This window comes from Octodon degus, unplaced genomic scaffold (genome assembly GCF_000260255.1).
Source record: "Octodon degus isolate 3935 unplaced genomic scaffold, OctDeg1.0 scaffold00050, whole genome shotgun sequence".
NCBI classification, from domain to species: Eukaryota; Metazoa; Chordata; class Mammalia; order Rodentia; family Octodontidae; genus Octodon; species Octodon degus.
In genome coordinates, this window is record NW_004524626.1 from 6,060,517 (window position 1) to 6,080,698 (window position 20,182).

Consider the following 20,182-nt stretch of genomic DNA (forward strand, 5'->3'; position numbering starts at 1 on the left):
GGACGCCGCAACACGTGTGTGTTCGCTTTAAGAAACCCGGCTCAGGGTGACTAGGAGACTCGCGATGAATAAGCTTTCTTGGGCGCTCCCGTCTTCGGATGGGCCGCTCTGTGAGTGGTGGGCACTGTGGCCAATAGCAGCGGCTGAGGGCGGGGCGCTGCCGAGTCTCCCAGTCGGGAAGCGCTGTCAGCGGCCTTGGCACTGTACCGGCCCGGGTCTCCTTTTAAAGAAGCCGCAGTCCTCGTGCGCTGTCTGGCAGGGGAAAGGAGGCTGGAGCTGGGGGCCCCCGAACGGTGAGAGGAACCCAGAGAAGGAGGAAGGAGGGAGACTCCAGCACGCAGGAGTGGAATTTGGAGGTGACCAGAGGCCAGTTGCCTGGAAAATAGGGGATGCTGGTCGTACCCCAGCTCATCCTTACTTTTCTTCCCACGAATATTGAGGGACCGCTGAACTGATTAGTAATGCTCAAGGGTGGAGGTGGCATCTGGGTCACTCGAAGGGCCTGAGCCCGCCTGCACCTGTGAAGCCCCGATGGGACCCCAGATCCTGAATCCCTCTGTCTAAGAAGGAGCCCTGGCGTGGAGGTCAGGGGGTGGAGGCGGGTGGGTGGGTCAGGTTCTAGTTCCCACTGCGCGGTTGACTTACGGCCCCTGGGCGTCAGTCTAGGTTGTTATCCGTACAATAAAGTAGACCAGAGCCTTTTGGTTCCAAGGAAATGGCAGAACTAGAAGTCTAGCTCAGCCTCTGCTCCTGACCTGTTTGCTAGATCCTGTGTCTTTTCGGAGGATCAATAATGCATGAAGGGATGGGCCAAGCTGGGACTTAATCACGGTTTGGAAGCCTGGATTGCCCCCACCTTTTCTTTTCTGTACTTTTTATTGCTATAGGTCCCAACTCCTTTTAACAGTATTTATTTATTTACTTATTTATTTTGGAGTCAAGGTCTCTAGGTTGCTAAGTAGCCCTGACTGGATTCTAACTTGCGATCCTCTTGCCTCAGCCTCCTAGAGTGCTGGAATCACCTGGCTGATTTGTCCTTTCTTGAGCCTCAGTTTTCTATTCTGTAACTGGAGTGACAATCTAGTAATCATTGCCAGTCAGGCAGTTGACACGTTCGACACAGTAAATAATGGTTGCTCTTATCGTATTTGAACAGGCGGGGGTGAAAGGAACCCTTCCTCGGGTCTGCGTCAAGACCAGGGTGGGAGGCGCCGGAACAGGACCAGATAGATCCCTGGGTGGGGCTTAGGGTGGAACCTGGCGACCGAAGCGTTAAACCGAGACTCCGCCCCCGGGGATTTGGGGCTGGGTTTTAGGCCTCCTCGTCAGACCGACAGCCCTGCTAACCAATCATCTCTGAGGACGGCTTCGGGCAGCGTTTCCATTGGTTCGCTCCACCCTGGAGGACAATCTTTTATTAACTGCTTACTGTAAGCCTCTCTCTAATAGAGCTTCCCCGTCCCCGCGCGGTGTGTTAGTGAGAGGGATGAATTCAGAAAGAGACAGGATTGCCTGGAGCCACAAAACACAACTTTTACACTGACACCTCCATCCTGTCCCCTGTGCAGTGTCATCATGGGTTTCCGAACACAATTGATGCTGCTGCTTTGGAAGAATTTCACATATCGCAGGAGACAGCCGGTAATTTTCAGGGGCGCCAGCCGGGTGGGACCAGCGTGATCCCCACGATCTCCCGCCAATTCTGCTCCCCCTAGGTTCAGCTCCTGGTCGAGTTATTATGGCCTCTCTTTCTCTTCTTCATCCTGGTGGCCGTCCGTCACTCTCATCCACCACTGGAGCAACATGAGTGTAAGCCCTGAGGACGGGGCGTTGTGTTTGGGGGAAGGGGCCATGGAGCCCCTAGTCCACGGGGGTTGCAAGTAGTGGCAGGCGGTACACGTCCCTGGGGGTGAGCTCGCCATCGCTGATGGCTTACAAGCCAGAGAGTGGTCAGTCTGCAGAGCCGACATCTGTCCACAGGCCACTTTCCTAATAAGCCACTGCCGTCAGCGGGCACCATCTCCTGGCTCCAGGGTCTCATCTGCAACGTGAACAACTCCTGCTTCCCAAAGCCCACGCCAGGGGAGGAGCCAGGCTTCCTGAGCAACTTCAATGAGTCTCTGTAAGCAAAAAGCAGTGCCTTCGCTGGCTGGGAGCCCTGGCCGGGTGGGGGCACTGAGTCTCCTGCCTTGTCTCTGTCCTCAGGGTGTCCCGGCTCTTAGCAGATGCCCGCACTGTACTTGGCGGAGCCAGTGCCCGCAGGACGCTGGCTGGCCTGGGTTCCCTGATGCCCATGCTCAGGTCTGTCCATAGTGCAGGTGAGGCAGCTGGGATGGCACACCTGCCCCAATACACAGTGGGGACCGCGGAGCGCGGGCATCTCTGGCTGGAGTTTTCATGGCCCTATTCTGTGCATTTGGCACCCAGCCCAGCCTCAGCAGGATGACCAGCAGGAGAGACCTTCCCTGACCACTGAGCTACTGGGGACACTTCTGCAAGGGGTGAGCAGGGTTGAGGGACCAGCTGTTCTTGGGAACCTCTCATACCAGGCTCTGGGACCTAATGGGACATTCCTCATCCTGTACCAGGACAGGGAGTATCTGTCACAGTGACAAAGCCTCCAGCCAGTGAATGACCTTGAATAAGTCTTTATACTTCTCAAAGCCTCAATTTCTACATTTGTAAAATGGGCACAAAGACAGCGTGATGGAAATTTAGTGGAGTGCTTGTTCTCAGGTGACAAGGTTCTTGTCACTCTCGGCATCTTCTCCACAGGAATCTCTGAGGTCCACCCTGAGCCAAGCACAGGAGTCCATGGGCAGCTTTGTGGAGGCTGCTGAGGACCTGACCCAGGAGGTGAGTCTTCCCTCCCAAAATGCGTATGGTGGCACTTGTCTGTCATCTCAGCACTGGGAGGCTGAGGCAGGAGGATCTCAAGTTCCAACCCAGCTGGGACAACCTATCAAGATTCTGTCTGAATATAAAAAGAATAAAAAAGATTGGGTATTTAGCTCATTGCAAATGAGTTTAATCTCCAGTACTAGAAAGAAAGGGAAGGGAAGGGGGGGAGGAAGGGAGGGGGGAAAGGGAGGAGAGGGGAGGGGAGGGGAAGGGAGGGAGAAAAAAAAGTTTCCATTTAGCATCAAACTCAGCCAGGAAGCAATAAGGACAGTTTTTCTGTGCACTTGGAACAAAGTGGGGTGCCTGCCCTGGTGCAGGTTTGGTGGTGGATCCAGTGGCGGGAAGATTGCCAGCACCCTCTGATGACCTTTCCTTAGCTCCTAGCGCTACCCAGCCTGGCGGAACTTTGGGCTCTACTGCAGAGACCCCAGGGGACAAGCAGCTCCCTGGAGCTGGTGTCTGAAGTCCTGTGCAGTGCTAAGGGGCCCAGCAGCCCTGGGGGTCTCTCCCTCAACTGGTATGAGAACGGAAACTTGAGGGAGCTGGTAGAGACGGAGCAGGTGCCTGACCTGTCAGACCACGGCCTGAGTGAGTGACAGGCTTCAGTTTCCCTACTTGGGTGGTAGGTGGTGGGTGTGGAGCCTGGGCTCATGGCATCTGCACCCCAGGCCCTGCCTGCTTAGAGCTGATGGGGACACTGGGCAACCACCCACTGTCCCGCCTGCTCTGGAGACGCCTCAAGCCACTGGTTCTCGGGAAGCTGCTCTTTGCACCTGACACGAACTTCACCCGGCAGATCATGGCTCAGGTGAGGGTGGTCTGCTGCTGGGGGAGGAGTGTTGGGAAAGGAGGGAGGGCCAGAGGGTCAGGGCACTGTGTTCCAAAGAAATAAGATCTTAGCATGGCAGTGCGTGTCTGTCATCCCAGCACTCAGAGAGCAGGAGGCAACTAGGCAGCTTAGTAAAACTCTTTAAAAAATAAAGCATATGAAAAGGCAGGGAATGTAGCTCAGTGCAAAAGCCCTGCACTTTAATGCCTAGTAGCAACAAAACAAAACAGGTAGAGCAGCCAGGGAAAGTGCCCAGAGGCCCTCAGAGGACAGAGTGGTGGTGAATGAACAGGACCTGGACAGATCTGTGGACCCTTCCCTGCAGGTGAACCAGACCTTCGAGGAGCTGGCCCTGCTGAGAGACATCCAGGAGGTCTGGGGCATGCTGGGACCCCAACTCTTTGGTTTTCTAAACAACAGTGCAAATGTGGCTATGCTGCAGGTAGGGCTGGGGTGGAAGCAGGGCATGGGGAGACCTCACTCCAGGCAGGAAGTGGGACCCATGGTGGGCAGGAGTGCAGAGCCCCTGTGGTCGGGTGCCAGAGACCCTCCTCACCTGACACTTTCCCCAGAGTCTCCTGCAAGTGCAGGAGAAAAGAAGGAAGCGACCAGGGCCTGGAGGCCAGGCAGGGGCAGAGGCCCTCCGGTCTTTCCTGGATCCCAGCAAGGGCGGCTACAGCTGGCAGGAGGCTCATGCTGATGTGGACCGCATGGTGCGCACGCTGGGTGGCGTGATGGAGGTGAGGGCCTGGAGAGAGGCAGGGTGCCACCTGACCATTGGAGCCTGGCGGGTAGCTCTGCTCTAGCGATCTAAAGGGGAGAGGCGATCTTGTCTTGTGGAGGCCCTGAGGGGACAGGTTTGGGTCCCTTGCAGTGCGTGTCCCTGGACAAACTCGAGGCCACACCCTCGGAGGCAGCTCTGGTGTCGCGGGCCCTTCAGCTGCTGGCTGAGCGACGCCTCTGGGCCGGCATCGTCTTTCTGGGGCCCGAGGACGCCCCGGACCCAGCAGAAGTGACGGTGCCTGGACACTTGAGAGTAAAGATTCGCATGGACATCGATGATGTCACCAGGACCAATAAGATCATGGACAAGTGAGCGTGGTGGTTGGGGCCAGGCAATTCAGCACATTGGCGATTGCTGGGCGGAGCCTAGGTGGCAGCAAAAGGCACATTAGGCAGAGCCCAGGGAACTTTAGACCAATCGGGATCATGGTGGGTGTGGCCTATGTACTTGAAGGGCCAGCCAAGGCCTTCCTATTGGGGTATAGGTGGAGAGCAGTGTGGGCGTTCTTGTCTATTGGATACAGTGATGCGCAGAACCTGCACTTTACCCATCTACATATAGTGGGCAGAGTCCAGAGAGTCTTAGAGTGTTACAGGACATGGTCTGGCAGCTGGGATGTGAAAGGAGAATGAGGAGTTGTGTGTCCAGGCCAGGAGCAACATTGAGGGCGCATGCGCAGAGTAAAGAGCTGAGCTGTGATGGGCAAGGAGCTCCCAGCTGTTCTCTACCACTGACTGCCACATCCCTTGCACAGGTTTTGGGACCCAGGCCCGGCCGCAGACCCCTTGTCGGACCTGCGCTATGTGTGGGGAGGCTTCGTATACCTACAGGACTTGATAGAGAGGGCGGCTGTGCGTGTGCTCAGCGGCGCTGACCCCCGCACAGGCCTTTATCTGCAGCAGATGCCCTACCCGTGCTACATGGATGACGTGTGAGCGCTGCGCCTACCCCACTCAGCCCCAGCCCCCTGTCCCGAAGCTTAGGGGACAGTCAAGCCTGCAAGTGCCCATGTGATCCCTAGCAGGGGCAGAGTTCAAAGATCCTTGAGGATCTTGGGGCACAGAAGGAAAGTGGCTTGTAGTGATCCTGGAACCCCGAGCAGCATCAAGCTCCGAGGTGGGGGACCCTCGGAGTCTCACTGCGAATGGCCGGGCCACGTTGGGGCGAGGAGGCACAGAGTCATCATCCCTATTTCCGTGGCCTTCCCAGCTTTCTGCGAGTGCTGAGCCGCTCGCTCCCGCTCTTCTTGACGCTGGCCTGGATCTATTCAGTGGCGCTGACCGTGAAGGCCGTGGTGCGCGAGAAGGAGATGCGGCTGCGCGACACGATGCGCGCCATGGGGCTGGGCCGCGCGGTGCTCTGGCTCGGCTGGTTCCTCAGCTGTCTGGCGCCCTTCGTCCTCAGCGCCACGCTGCTGGTGCTGGTGCTCAAGGTGCGCCTCGGTGCCTCAGGGGCACGCGGGGATCCGTGTTCGGGCGATGGGGATCCGCGTGAGCCCCAGAGCCCAAGCCCTGATAGCCCTGATCTCCCTTTGCCCCCCACAGCTGGGTGACATCCTCCCCTACAGCCACCCGGCCGTGGTACTTCTCTTCTTGACAACCTTCGCAGTAGCCACGGTGGTCCAGAGTTTCCTGCTGAGCACCTTCTTCTCCCGCGCCAACCTGGCCGCCGCTTGCGGAGGCCTCGCCTACTTTGCTCTCTACCTGCCCTACGTGCTGTGTGTGGCCTGGCGGGAACGGCTCCCCGCGGGGGGCCGCGTGGCCGCGGTGAGGGCAGGTGCGGGGCAGGGCGGTGGGGGCGCCCCTGGCCGCGGCCGCCTGCTGACCCGTCCTCTGCAAACTGCAGAGTCTGCTGTCGCCCGTGGCCTTCGGCTTCGGGTGCGAGAGCCTGGCGCTGCTGGAGGAGCAGGGCGAGGGCGCGCAGTGGCACAACCTGGGCCGCGCGCCCGCGGCCGACGTCTTCAGCCTAGCTCAGGTCTCGGGCCTCCTGCTGCTGGACGCTGTGCTCTACGCCCTCGCCATCTGGTACCTGGAGGCCGTGTGCCCAGGTGGGCCTAGGGAGTGGGGCCCTGCGCGGGGCCGCGACTGCGCACCAGGGAACTTCTGGTCCTTGAACTGCCCCCAGGTTAGGTTCCCTCTAAGGGCGGTGCTGCAGCGCTCCTGCGCCCCAGACTGTTTGGACCAGGGGTAGCGGCGCACGCCTGTAATCCTTAGCATTCTGGGAGACAGACGGGAGACCAGAGGTCCTCCAGTTTTAGCCCAGTCTGGGCATTTTAGCACCTTAGCAAGACCTGACGAAAGAAAGAAAGAAAAGAAAGAAAGAAAGAAAGAAAGAAAGAAAGAAAAGAGAAAGAAAAGAAAGAAAAGAGGGCCGGGGAGATAGCTCAGTAGAATAAGCCCCTGCCTGGCAAGCTCAGCGTCCTGAGTTCAATCCCCTGGAAAAAGAAAAAAAAAAGAAAGAAAGAAATGAAGACTCAGGGCGGAGCTTCCCGGCCCTAAAATCCAGGTTTTTGTGAGCGGCTGTGAGAGGGGCTTGGCAGCGAGCCAAAACCCCGCCCACGTGACCGCCCAGCCCTAGGGGTGTGGTTAGATTTACATGCCTTCCTCGCAGAGGGAAAGCCTAACTGAGCGCTGCTCCTCACTAGGCCAGTATGGTATTCCTGAACCGTGGAATTTCCCCTTTCGGAGGAGCTACTGGTGTGGACCTGCACCCCCAAAAGGCCCTGCTCCAGCCCCTGCCCCGCAGGATCCAAAGGGTGAGATCCCACAAACCTAACCAGCTCCTTTCTCGTTTGGATTCCCTGCCTTACTCATTTCCAAATAAACCGGACTGCCCATAATCTAGTCTCCTGCAGCTCCTGGGGCTTCCCTAACTCTTTATTTTCAAATTGTACTGGGAATTGAATCCAATGCCTTGACACTAAGCTCCACACCCAGCTTTTTTTGTATTTTTTGGGGGGAGTGTACACAGGATTGAACACCAGTCCTTGCCCTTGCCAGGCAGGCGCTTAGGCCGCTGAGCTATCTCCCTGGCCCTCCTTTTGTATTTTTTCAGAGACTCACTAAATTGCTAAATTTCCCCAGCTAGGGGCTGGTGAGATGGCTCAGTGGTCTAAAGCACCTACTTAGAACAAGCTTAGCAAAGCACAGGGACCATGGTTCAATCCCCCAGCACCACATGCCAGCCAGCCCCACCCCCTGGTGGGCTGAGCTGGCCACACACACACACACACACACACACACACTCTAAATAAATTAATTAATTAAAAAAAATAAATTTCCCCGCTAAGCTCAAACTTGAGCTCCTTTTGCCTCAGCCTCCCTGAGTGCTGGGCTGCAGGTGCCCATCACCATGCCTGGCTGTTCCCCAACTCCTACAGGCTCCTGCCTGACCCAACACCAGTTCTAAGGGATCCCGGGTGCCCCCCTCACAAACACCCTACCCAGTGTCTCTGTCTCTTTCTGCAGTGCTGGTAGAAGGGGCACCGCCTGACCTGTGTCCAGGAGTCTCCATCCGTGGCTTGGAGAAGCACTTCCCAGGTTGCCCACAGCCAGCCCTGCGTGGGCTTAGCCTGGATTTCTACCAAGGCCACATCACGGCCTTCCTGGGCCACAATGGCGCTGGCAAGACCACCACGCTGTGAGCTGCCAAACGTGCTGCACCCTCCCCAGAACTCAGTTTCCCCATCTGTCCTGTTGAGAACACATCTGGGGCCAGAAGGTTCTGGGGTATAACCTGGGCATGTGATGAGACACGGCTGTTAGCCCAGCATTCTGGGAGGCTGAGGCAGGATTGAAAGTTCCAACCCTGAGGCCAGGGAGATGGCTCAGTAGAATAAGAGCTTGCCTGGCAAGCACGAGGGTCTGAGTTCAATCCCTGGTTCTAAAAAAAAAAAAAAAAAAAAAAAAGACCCTGTCTTACACTTGGCATGAAGGCCCTAGGTTCTGGGGTGTACCCTGGGGGTAACAGCCCCATTTCACTTTGGGCATATAAAAGACAGGGACGAAGTATTTTCTCAGCCTAAGATTCTTCCCTATAAAATGGGGACATAACACCCCTTGGAGACCAAGTGTGTTGGCTGACACCTGTAATCCCAGCATTCTGGAGGCTGGGGCAGGAGGATTGCCACAAGTTTGTGGCCAGCCTGGGTACATAGGAAGATCCTGTCTCAAATAAACAAAAACAAAGTGGGCATACACAGCTGCCTATGAGAGGTGCTGCTCTGAGACCCCTATACTCCCAGGTCCATCCTGAGTGGCCTCTTCCCACCCAGCGGTGGCTCGGCCTTCGTCCTGGGCCACGATGTCCAGTCCAGCATGGCAGCCGTGCGGCCTCACCTGGGCTTGTGCCCGCAGCACAACGTCCTGTTTGACATGTGGGTAGCGGTGCCTGGCGTGGGTACCCCTGCAACCCCGCACACTGTGATGGCCGCCCCTCTTCTCCCTGCCCATAGGCTAACAGTGGATGAGCATGTGTGGTTCTATGGCCGGCTGAAGGGTCTGAGCGCAGCAGCTGTGGGCCCTGAGCAAGACCAGCTACTGCAGGATGTGGGGCTCAGCCCTAAGCGGAGTACACAGACACGCCACCTCTCTGGTAAGCTCACTGGAGGGTGGGGAAGTGAGGACAGATCCAGGCATTGATGTCTGTATGCATGGCCAGAGGTGGCAGAGATGCCCCTGTCCCCCTAAGGTGGGATGCAGCGGAAGCTATCAGTAGCCATTGCCTTTGTGGGTGGTTCCCGTGTTGTTATTCTTGATGAACCCACTGCCGGTGTGGATCCTGCTTCCCGTCGAGGCATTTGGGAGCTGCTGCTCAAATACCGAGAAGGTGAGAGCTGGGGGCAGGCTGAGGCTCCTCCTGGATTCTGCTTCTGGGCATCCAGAAAAGGTGTCTAGCCAGGCAGTACTGGGGTGGGGTTTTGAGGGATGAGTAAGAGTTTGCTACCTGGGATAGGCAATTCCATGGTGGAAAGCACAGCTTGGGGCAAGCCCTGGTGGCCTGAGATCGTTCATGTGGGGTGGGTCCCCATACTCAGGTCGTACACTGATCCTCTCCACCCACCATTTGGATGAGGCTGAGCTACTAGGAGACCGGGTGGCTATGGTGGCAGGTGGCCGCCTGTGTTGCTATGGTTCACCACTTTTCCTGCGTCGCCACTTGGGCTCTGGCTACTACCTGACACTGGTGAAGAGTCCTCCGGGCATGACCACAAGAGAGGTGAGGCCCCTGGGGTACAGACCCCCACAACTTCTTCTAGCCTGGTTGCCATGCCAACCACTGCCCCTTCATGCAGGGTGACCGTGACAGAAAGGACAGACTGGACACTGCACAGGAGCATGAGTCAGGCAGCCAGGACAGCACTGCAGGTGGGAGCTGGCCTGGGCTGCCCAAAGGAGAGGGGGTGTGTGTGGCTTAGTTCAGGGGACCCTAAGGCCAGGCTTGCTGGCACATGCCACTCAGGCAGGAGGGGTCATGAGTTTGAGGCCAGCCTGCATCATATAAGGAGACCCTGTCTCAGGAAAAACACACAAATATTCAGAGAACCCCAGAGTGGATCCCCGATTGCCACCCTTGGGGGTCCCTCTAACAGTGACTCTGTGCATCTCCGACCCATACCTTTACTCCACCTTGGAATCTCAGCTCTCTGGAGGCTGAGGCACGAGGATCTCACGTTTGAGTCCAGCCCGGGTCACTAGCGACATAGAGACTCCACGTCACTATTTTGTGCCAAAATAGAAAGATCTAAAGGGCTGGGTTGGCACTCAGTGTGCAGCCCTGTGTTTCATCACTTTTACCACAGAAATAAAACATTAACCGGGGTCAACCAGAAAACTAAGCTGCCTCTGTCCTCTGCCTGCAGGGCCAGGGGTGAGGATCTCGAAGGCCCCTCTCCCCCCAGATGCACCCCAACTCCTGAGCCTGGTGCGGCACTGGGTGCCAGGGGCACAGCTGGTGGAGGAGCTGCCCCACGAGCTAGTGCTGGCAATGCCCTATGGGGGTGCCCAGGATGGCAGCTTTGCCAGGCTGTTCCAGGAGCTAGACAGGCAGCTGGACACACTGTGGCTCACTAGCTATGGCATCTCGGACACCAGCCTAGAAGAGGTGCCAGGGGGCTGTGGGAGAGGCTGACGTGGGTCGGCTGGGATGGCAAGGGCAGCCTAGGGGAGATGGGGCTTTGGAGGATGAATAGGAGCTTGCTTATGGACAACAGCAGCATTATAGGAGCTGGGGATGGAAGTAGATGAGGGATTCTTTCCAGTGGCCCCCCCCAACCCCCTGTTCTCAGCTCCCTGTTTGTTTCTCCAGATTTTCCTGAAGGTGGTAGAAGACAACAGCATGGACCTAGAACTAGTGGGAGCCACCGCAGCTCCCCGACCCTTGGACTCTGAGCCTGGTCCAGAGCCTGGTATGACCCTGGACCGAGTCTCCATCCCTGGTTGAGTCCACCTCCAATGCATAGCCCTGCCTCTGATCCTTGACCTTGACCCTAGCTGAGCACTGACCCCTGCCCATGACCCCTATTGGCCCCACAGATGGTGTCCCCTGGTCACATGTGTCCACGACTACCTTGCAGCGCCCAGTACTACCTGAGGACTCCACCCTGGGGAATGGAGAGCCGGGTGAGTCCCTCCCTTGCCCACTGTAACAACCTCCTTTCCCTCACCATGGCCAGACCTCTGACCCTCCCATGCCCCACAGCCGGGCTGGCCTCAGAGACACAAGCCCTGCAGGGTTCTGGGCCAGACATCACAGGCCGGGTCCAGGGCTGGGCCCTGACCCACCAGCAGCTCCGGGCCCTGCTTCTCAAACGCTTTCTGCTTGCTCGGCGCAGCCACCGAGGTCTATTTGCACAGGTGAGGAGGTCCAGCTAGCATCAGGGCGGGTGGCTCAGGTGTCCATGGCTGCTGTTTCCATCCCAGCTGCTCACTCAGTGGCTTCATTCAACAGCACAAGCCCAGGGGCCGGGGAGATGGCTCAGTGGAATAAGCACTTCCCTGGCAAGCACAAGGGCCTGAGTTCAATCCCCAGTTCCATAAAAACAAAACAAAACAAAACAGCGTAGGCCCATGTGTACTTATTGAAGGCACTGGGGAGCCATGGATAGTTCTGTAGCAGGAGCAGGGAAGGGGTGGCAGCTGATGAGCCATTCCTGCAGATCATACTCCCTGCCCTTTTTGTGGGCCTGGCTCTGGTATTCAGCCTCATCGTGCCTCCTTTTGGTCACTACCCGGCACTTCGACTTAGACCCGCCATGTACGGGGCCCAGGTGTCTTTCTTCAGGTGGGTGCCAGGGACAGAAGGTGAGGGGAGGGTTGGGAGCCTAGGGCAAAACTCTAACCCACATGCCCCCCACCCAGTGACGATGCTCCAGGGGACCCAGACCGGGCCCGTCTGCTTGAGGCGCTGCTGGAGGAGGCTGGCCTGGATCAGCCGGAAGTACACAACAGCTCCACCAGGTGCGCCCACCCACCCTGCCTTGATTTTCCCTCTGGGCTCCAGCCTGCCCACCTGGAGTGTCCAGGATCCCCAGTAACCCTGCCTCCATTTCCACAGGGATGCTGAGTGTCTGCAGGGCCCTGCGTGCCACTTCTCAGTCCCTGAGGTTCCCGCTGATGTGGCCCAGGCCCTGGCCAGCGGCAACTGGACACCAGGGTCCCCATCCCCGTCCTGCCAGTGCAGCCGGCCTGGCGCCCGCCGCCTACTGCCTGACTGCCCCGCTGCGGCTGGGGGGCCCCCGCCCCCCCAGGCCCTGAGCAGCTCAGGGGAGGTTGTGCAGAACCTGACGGGCAGGAACCTGTCCGACTTTCTGGTCAAGACCTACCCACGGCTGGTGCGCCAGGGGTGAGCAGCCACGGGGGGAACAGGTTGTCTTTTTTTTTTTAAGTACTGGGTATCAAACCCAGGGCCTTCACACTGGGCTATGTCCCCAGCCCTTTGTATTTTTAATTTCAAGATACTGTGTTGCTACGTCACTAAGTTGCCTACACCTGGCTTGAATTTGAGATCCTCTTGCCTTAGCCTCCTCAAGGGCTGGGATGACAGGCATGCTTCACCACACCTGGCGGGGGACAGCAGCTTGGTGCCAATAGGTTGGATGTCAGCTGGGGTGCTCCCCTCTGTTTCCATCTTGCCTTTAATTCTCAGGCATCTCTGTCTGTCCCCATCCTTGTCTCTTTCTGTCTGTCTCTCCCACAGCCTGCAGACCAAGAAGTGGGTGAATGAGATCAGGTGAGGGGGCACCTGGCCTGGGGTTTCCTGGCCCCACACCTTTCCCACACCCTCCACCTTCCCTTGGCTACCCATGCTCAGGTGCTACCCCCACCACTGCCCAGGTACGGAGGCTTCTCACTGGGGGGCCGTGACCCAGGCCTGCCCTCAGGCCGAGAGCTGGGCCACACGGTGGAGGAGCTGCGGGCACTGCTGAGCCCTGAGCATGGTGGGGCCCTCGATCGCGTCCTGAACAACCTCACGGTGTGGGCTCTTGGCCTGGATGCTCAGAACAGCCTCAAAGTAAGAACTGGGGTGCAGGTAGGTGTCCTCCTCCACCACCCTCACTCTGAGACACTGACCCCATGACTGTGACTTCTCTCAGATCTGGTTCAACAACAAAGGCTGGCACGCCATGGTGGCCTTTGTCAATCGAGCCAACAACGCACTCCTACGTGCCCAACTTCCCACGGGCCCTGCCCGCCAGGCCCTCAGCATCATCACGCTCAACCACCCCCTGAACCTGACCAAGGAGCAGCTGTCAGAGGCTGCACTGTGAGTCTCAGCCCCATGTACCCTCCCATGCCTCAGTGTCCCAGCTGTTTTGGGTGGTGGGGCTGGATTTGTACTCTATTATGTGCTGGTCACATAAACAGGCACCCTCCTTCCCAGCATGGCCTCCTCCGTGGATGTCCTGGTCTCCATCTGTGTGGTCTTTGCCATGTCCTTCGTCCCAGCGAGCTTTATCCTGGTCCTCATTGAGGAGCGTGTCTCTCGGGCCAAGCACCTGCAGCTCATAGGAGGCCTATCTCCGACCCTCTACTGGCTGGGCAACTTCCTCTGGGACATGGTGCGAGTGGGGGCTGCTGAGAGGGAATGGGTGAGGTCTGAAGGGTGGTGAGATCTCGCACACCCCTTCTCAAAAAATCCAGGGAGGTCAAAGCTGGGTGTACTGGTATAGATCCTTGGGAAACTGAGGCAGCAGGACTGCAAGTTTGAGCCCAGCCTGGCCATCTTAGTGACTTAGTGAGATCATGTCTCAAAAAATAAAAAGGTGTGGGGGGTGTAGCTCAGTGTAAAGGCCCTGATCCTTAGTACTTAAAAAACAAAAACAAAGCAAGCAAACAAACAAACAAACAAAAAACAGCAGAGGGGCTAGGGTGGGGACAGGGCTGAGGGTGACAATCCCTGCCCATTCTTATTCACGGGTGCCTACTCTCCCCACTGCAGTGTAACTACTTGGTGGCAGCATGCACTGTGGTCCTGATCTTCCTGGCCTTCCAACAGAAAGCCTATGTGGCCCCTGAGAACCTGCCTGCACTCCTGCTGTTGCTGCTACTGTATGGGTGAGGAGGGCCCCACCTGGTGCTGAGGAGGGAGATGGGACTTCACTGCAGCTCCTGAGAGACAGGAGGTTATCTCAGGCATACTAACTTCAGTGGTATGCTAGTGTGGCCTTAAAAGCTCATCATGAGCCAAGCCCACTGATGCCTGTAATCTCATCACTCTGGGAGGCTGAGGCAGGAAGATCTCCAGTTCAAGCCTGGCCTCCATAGAGTCATCTGTGGCCCTTGTCACCCCCACAGCTGGTCAATCACACCACTCATGTACCCAGCCTCCTTCTTCTTCTCCGTGCCCAGCACTGCCTATGTGGTGCTCACCTGTATTAACCTCTTTATTGGCATTAATGGCAGCATGGCCACCTTTGTGCTCGAGCTCTTATCTGACCAGGTAGGACTCTGTGAAGGGCCTGGGCTTGGGATGGATTGCTTCAGTTCTCTGAGCTGCAGCTTCTTCCTGCCTCCCAAACAGAACCTCCAGAATGTGAGCCGAATCTTAAAACAGGTATTCCTGATCTTTCCCCATTTCTGCCTGGGCCGAGGACTCATTGACATGGTGCGGAACCAGGCCATGGCTGATGCCTTTGAGCGCCTGGGTAAGGACTTCCTGTCTGGTGGGGTGAGGATCAAGGGGCTAGGAGGGAAAATTACTCCTAGGGAGAGAACTAAGCACTTGAGGCATCCCAAAAGCTAGGCTGTTAGAGGTACAAGCATGCAGTACAAACTGTAACATGAAGTTGTAAAAACTAATTCTATTTGGGTCACATCACAACTAGTCTAAATAACAGAGGTGATATGTTAGGGGATTTTTTTTTCTTTTAGTTTTGAGACAGGGTCTCACTGTGTTATTTAGGCAGGTCTTGAACTTGCTTCTGTAGCTTAGACTGCTTCAAACTCATGGCAGTTCTCCTGCCTCAGCCTTCTGGGTGCTGGCATTACAAGTACGCACCACTACACCTGGTGGTATGTCTATTTTCTATGCAAATTAGAGCCAAGCTGAGCAGCCCACCCAGAATTTGTTCCTTCCACCTAAGAATCCAGGGTGGATTGAAGAAGGTGCCAAACACCAAGGCCTCCAACAACTTTCCTTCCTATACTCACAGGAGGTAGCCAGTTCCAGTCACCTCTGCGCTGGGAGGTGGTTGGCAAGAACCTCCTGGCCATGCTGGTGCAGGGACCCCTCTTTCTCCTCTTCACGCTTTTGTTGCAGCACCGGAACCACCTCCTACCACAGTCAGTGGGGAACCAGGGAAGGGAGGCAGGGGCCAGAGACCTACTGGAAGCTCACTCATGTCATTTATCCTTAGCCCGAAGTTGCGGCCACTGCCACCCCTCGGGGAGGAGGATGAGGACGTGGCCGAGGAAAGGGAACGGGTGACCAAAGGAGCCACCCAGGGGGATGTGTTGGTGCTCAGGGACCTGACGAAGGTAGACACAGCTGGGTGGAGAGCTGGCCTGGGGTCCCCTCTGGCCCTCTTCCTTTCTCAGTGACCTGCATCCCTTCCAGGTGTACCGGGGGCAAAGGACACCAGCTGTAGACCGCCTGTGTCTGGGGATTCCCCCCGGAGAGGTGAGGGGACCAGGGGCTGTGGATGTAGGAGTCTGCTGAGCATACTTTACGAAGTCCTATGAGGACTACTGTGTATCCAGCACCCTCCCAAGTGCCTGTCTTTGAAGTCACATTAACAAGCTCTCATGAAATGTCTGTTGCAGGGTTGACATGGGGGTGCACACCTGTAATCCCAGCACTCTGGCAGGCAGAGGTAGGATGATCCCAAGTTCAAGTCCAGCCTGGGTAACTTAGCAAGACTCCAACTCAAAGTAAAAAATACAAAAGGTTGGGGATGCACCTGGTATTCCATCCCCAGGACTGCAAAGAAGTAAGCACCTACTACATGATTAATAATTAATTAATTTTTATATATTTATTTGGTTTTTTGAGATAGGATTTCGATACATAGCCCAGGCTGTCCTTGAACTCATGGTGATTCTCCTGTCACAGTTTTCCTAGTTATAGGTCTGCACCACCATACCTGGCCTCTGTTTTATTTGTTCTGGTTTATGATTACATTTACTGAGCACTCCATGTGGTCCCCAAAAGCGTACTGAACACATTCGTGTCAGTTGCCTTTTCTCAAGCATTTGTGGGAGCCCCACTATACGCACCCCCATAAGACACACTCACTCGCAGCCAAGACTTATCAAGCAACCCAGTTTGTCCCAGTTTGTATGTGTCCTCATGTGCTAACTTACTATGTGCCATTTGGTGGCACCCGTGAGGTGTCTGACATGTTGTGAGCTAGGGCACAGTGTGCTGTTTGCCAGCCCTACTCTCACTCGGGAGGAGGCGGTGTTTCTCATGAGTACCCAGTGGGTACACATCTGACAGTATTGACCCTGGTACTTGTGTGGTGACCTCCTAGGGCACCTGCTGGGTGCCTGACTCCATTAAACAAAACCTACTACCTGTCCCAGCTAAATGCCAGCTCTCTGCATCCCCATGAAAGCCAGTCACCTTCCTGGGGCTCCCCAGGCCCCAGGCCCCATGAGGAATCCCAGCCACATGGGAACCAGGGCCTCACCGAGCCCTGTGTGCTTCCCATAGTGTTTTGGGCTGCTGGGGGTGAACGGAGCAGGGAAAACGTCCACTTTTCGCATGGTGTCAGGGGACACGCTGCCCAGTGGAGGCGAGGCCGTGCTGGCAGGCCACAGGTGAGAGGACTCCAGGGGATGGGCTACGGGAGTTGACTGAGCCAGTGCTCTGCACCACCACGGGTACCCCATTCCCCCTGCGAGGAGACCAGGCCCCAAGACACAAGGCCTTGGCTAGCGTGGGCCTGGATGGATGGATCCTGAAGCCCTGGTGTGTGGCTCCAGTATGGCCACTTCCCCAAGCCTCCTGTCCCCTGCTTCCCAGCGTGGCCCAGGAACCAGCCGCTGCACACCGCCGCATGGGCTACTGCCCTCAGTCCGACGCCATTTTCGAGCTGCTCACAGGGCGTGAGCACCTGGAACTATTTGCACGTCTGCGTGGAGTCCCGGAGGCCCAGGTGGTGCAGGTGAGCTGCCAGCTCCTATTCCTGGGGCAGCCTCAAACTGCGATTTAATTCTGCTGTCCTTGGTCCCCGCCCCTGCCCCATACTTCATTCCGGAATCACACCCCTCCTGGCCACGCCCCAGATGCTGACCCCACCCCCCAAGCAAATGCCCTCTATGCCACAGTCCCCTGCACTCCTGGTCACACCCTCCAGCTGTGGTGCTCAAGCTCTTGGCTCCGCCCCTGTCCCGTGCTCCCAGATCCTGCTTGGTTCCATCATGGGCTCGGCCCTCCCAGCAGCTCCTCCTCAGCCCTCAACTGCTTTGTCATCCCCACTACCTGTGCACCCCTCGCTGTGGCCTCCATTTAGAACTTCGCATTTTTCACTCGAGGGTCCCTTCTGGCTCTCTTTGCCACTCAGCTTTGCATCGCCACTGGCTACACTTTACCTCCCTGGCCCTGTTCTGTGCGCTGTGCTCCTTAGGGCTGCCCCACTGCATGCTCACCCTAATGCTGCCCGTCCTTCTCTTCCTGCCCTGTACCCACTCCAGCCTTTCTGCATCTCTCCGAACCTCCCCACATCAACTCTGCCTCCACCCCCTGTTCATTCTGGCCCCAGCCCTGGGTCAGTGCTGCCCGGTGCCCTCTCTAGCACGTCCAGTGCTCTTCATGGCCCTTCCCTCTTCCACTCTGGCCCCACTCCCTACTTACTCTGGCCCGCCCCATTTCACGTGGCCCCGCCCCATTGTCATGTGGCCCCGCCCCTTGCTAGCCCCCTTTGCCTATTCTGCTCCTCCCCATAAGCCCTGTGACCCCGGCTCACTCCGGCTCACTCCGGCCCGCGGCAAGCTCTGTAACCACACCTCTGTCCACAATGATCCCACCCCATATGACCCCACCCCGTAGACTGCCAGCTCCGGCCTGGCGCGCCTTGGTCTCCTGGGGTACGCAGACAGACCCGCAGGCATCTACAGCGGGGGCAATAAGCGGAAGCTGGCGACGGCAGTGGCTTTGGTGGGGGACCCGGCAGTGGTGTTTCTGGTGCGTGGGGGGCTCTGGCGGGGAGGGGTATGGGACGGGGTTGGGGAGGAGGCAGGACTCATCTAGTGCCTTCCCCTCTTCCCAGGATGAGCCCACCACCGGTATGGACCCCAGCGCAAGGCGCTTCCTCTGGAACAGCCTCCTGGCTGTGGTGCGGGAGGGCCGCGCCGTGGTGCTCACTTCGCACAGGTGGGCCCTGTGCCACCGCGCCCTCTGGGCGCAGGTCGAGGAGGTCCGGCCCGGGGAGAGGTTGACTAGCGCACAGGTGTATGCGCTTGGGGAGGTTTTGATCTGGTGGGGTGAAGGTCCCGAGACAGGAACCTCTTAGAGCATCCTGGGCCCGATGGGAATCCCAAGGTCTGGCGGGAGGGTCCTGGCCAGGAGAGTATAGGTGCACGCCGCCATTGGCTTATGGAGTGGGGATCCTGCAGCATGGAGGAGTGTGAGGCACTCTGCACGCGCCTGGCCATCATGGTGAACGGGCGGTTCCGCTGCCTGGGCAGCGCACAGCACCTCAAAAGCAGGTGAGCACTCCAGGTGACAGGTCTCCCGGAGGTAGAGTTGTGGGCGGGGCACGGGAGCCACCAGACCTGGAGTCAGAAGGAAAATTGGAACCAACTGATTAGGTGGTGGGGACTGTGGCTTGTAGCAGAGGTGGGGGGGAGTGAGGTAGGCTGGATCACGAGGGAGACTTGATGTGATTGGTTAGGTCGAGGCTGTGGGTGGGTCCATAAGCGGGGTTAGTGGAAGGTTGGGGAGTGGGCGGGGCCTTCAGATGGGGCGCTCCTAAAAAAGTGGTGAGAGGTGGTAGAGCAAGTTAGGGCGCACCAAGTGGAGGCACATGTGTTGGTAAGGGAGTCAGATGGGCTCACAGCTGAGTGTGACTTTGGGGTTACTTGTAAAGAAGGGGAGCCAGAGAGTAGTAGGGGAACTACAGGTTGTGAGCAGGTTTAGAGGAGTTGCTAGTTCGATGATTGTGTCCTAGAGAGGTGAGGAGGGGCCCTGAGTGGAAGTGGGCGGGGTCTGGAGAGTGGGCGGGGCTTTGGAGTGTGAGGTAGGAGGGAGGTCAAGTAGGAGCTAGGGCAAATCCCAGCGCTGGGTAGATGTCAGTTGGGGTCCAGACAAAGAAACCCAGGATGGTGTGGGCAGGCTGTGGGGTGCGGTGGCCTGTGGACAATTGTGGTACACCTGGTACTGTCCACTCCAGGTTCGGGGCTGGCCACACGCTGACCCTGAGGGTGCCCACACACCGCCCAGAGCAGGCAGCGGCCTTTGTGGCAGCCGAGTTCCCAGGGGCTGAGCTTCGGGAAGCGCATGGGGGCCGCCTACGCTTCCAGCTGCCTCCAGGAGGGTGCTGTACCCTGGCGCGAGTGTTCGGGCAGCTGGCGGTGCATGGCTTTGAGCACGGTGTAGAGGACTTCTCCGTGAGCCAGACCACGCTGGAGGAGGTGACCACTATGCGGGTCGGGGCTGGGGACATCCGAGGCCAGAGCCTGGGCTCACAGTCCCTCCTCCTGCCCTTTTTCCCTGGGCCAGGTATTCCTGTACTTCTCCAAGGACCAGGGGCAAGATGTGGATGAGGATGAGAACCAGGAGAAGGAGGCAGAGATGGGGGTGGGCCTGGCACCAGGCCTGCAGTGCCCCACACGCACCTCGAGTTGGTTTCTTGATGACCCTAGCACTGTGGAGACAGTGCTCTGAACCTTCCTGTCTGGGGGCAGGGGGAAGCCCCCAATGCCAGAACAAAACAGGTGAGGTTGCTGGTCATGATGATCCATACCTATCATCCCAACACGCAAGAGACTGAAGCAGGAAGACCACTAAGAGTTGGTGGCCAGCCAGGGCTGCATAGTTCAAGGGCAGCATGGACTACATCCATAACAAGACCTTGACTCCAAACAAACAAAAATAACTCTAAAGGAGATATGAAAGACCAAGGAGCTGGGCTGAGCTCCCAGTGAACATAAAGCCCTGGAGAAATAAAGAGAAGTCTGGAAAGAGGTGGTGTGGACATTGTGGCTTTGTGGCAAACATGTGGGGCC

The 20,182-nt window shown here is 57.3% G+C and overlaps 1 protein-coding gene across 5 annotated transcripts; it reads left to right on the plus strand.

Moving 5' to 3' along the window:
- Window positions 1–226: 226 nt before the first annotated feature.
- On the plus strand, window positions 227–20,130 carry Abca7 (ATP binding cassette subfamily A member 7). Of its 5 annotated transcripts, XM_023716827.1 has the most exons (49): window positions 227–356; window positions 1,001–1,112; window positions 1,317–1,430; window positions 1,569–1,641; window positions 1,716–1,809; window positions 1,981–2,122; window positions 2,206–2,318; window positions 2,428–2,501; window positions 2,776–2,856; window positions 3,279–3,489; window positions 3,570–3,709; window positions 4,056–4,172; window positions 4,303–4,470; window positions 4,605–4,822; window positions 5,269–5,445; window positions 5,724–5,946; window positions 6,059–6,280; window positions 6,360–6,561; window positions 7,159–7,269; window positions 7,982–8,153; window positions 8,758–8,889; window positions 8,968–9,107; window positions 9,204–9,341; window positions 9,550–9,731; window positions 9,808–9,880; window positions 10,375–10,616; window positions 10,821–10,920; window positions 11,048–11,134; window positions 11,214–11,368; window positions 11,671–11,795; window positions 11,873–11,971; window positions 12,069–12,356; window positions 12,711–12,743; window positions 12,848–13,025; window positions 13,108–13,277; window positions 13,395–13,572; window positions 13,953–14,068; window positions 14,309–14,453; window positions 14,535–14,658; window positions 15,166–15,295; window positions 15,370–15,490; window positions 15,570–15,632; window positions 16,668–16,774; window positions 16,980–17,121; window positions 18,006–18,140; window positions 18,226–18,329; window positions 18,572–18,664; window positions 19,348–19,588; window positions 19,677–20,130. In XM_023716827.1, exons 4-49 carry the CDS (start codon window positions 1,576–1,578, stop codon window positions 19,839–19,841), a joined length of 6,537 nt encoding a protein of 2,178 aa, XP_023572595.1. In that variant the 5' UTR covers window positions 227–356; window positions 1,001–1,112; window positions 1,317–1,430; window positions 1,569–1,575; the 3' UTR covers window positions 19,842–20,130. The 5 variants fall into 5 exon arrangements, with proteins under 5 accessions (XP_023572595.1, XP_023572596.1, XP_023572594.1 ...); XM_023716828.1 differs by lacking the exon at window positions 1,317–1,430 and having other exon boundaries at window positions 1,001–1,083; XM_023716826.1 differs by lacking the exons at window positions 1,001–1,112; window positions 1,317–1,430.
- Window positions 20,131–20,182: the final 52 nt, after the last annotated feature.

Excerpts from the sequence above, each read along its gene's own strand:
- Abca7 (XM_023716827.1), top strand. The coding sequence starts at position 1,576 with ATGGGTTTCCGAACACAATTGATGCTGCTGCTTTGGAAGAATTTCACA. Across the intron at positions 1,810-1,980 it reads ACCACTGGAGCAACATGAGT|GCCACTTTCCTAATAAGCCA; the intron begins GTAAGCCCTGAG and ends ATCTGTCCACAG. Across the intron at positions 4,471-4,604 it reads CGCTGGGTGGCGTGATGGAG|TGCGTGTCCCTGGACAAACT; the intron begins GTGAGGGCCTGG and ends GGTCCCTTGCAG.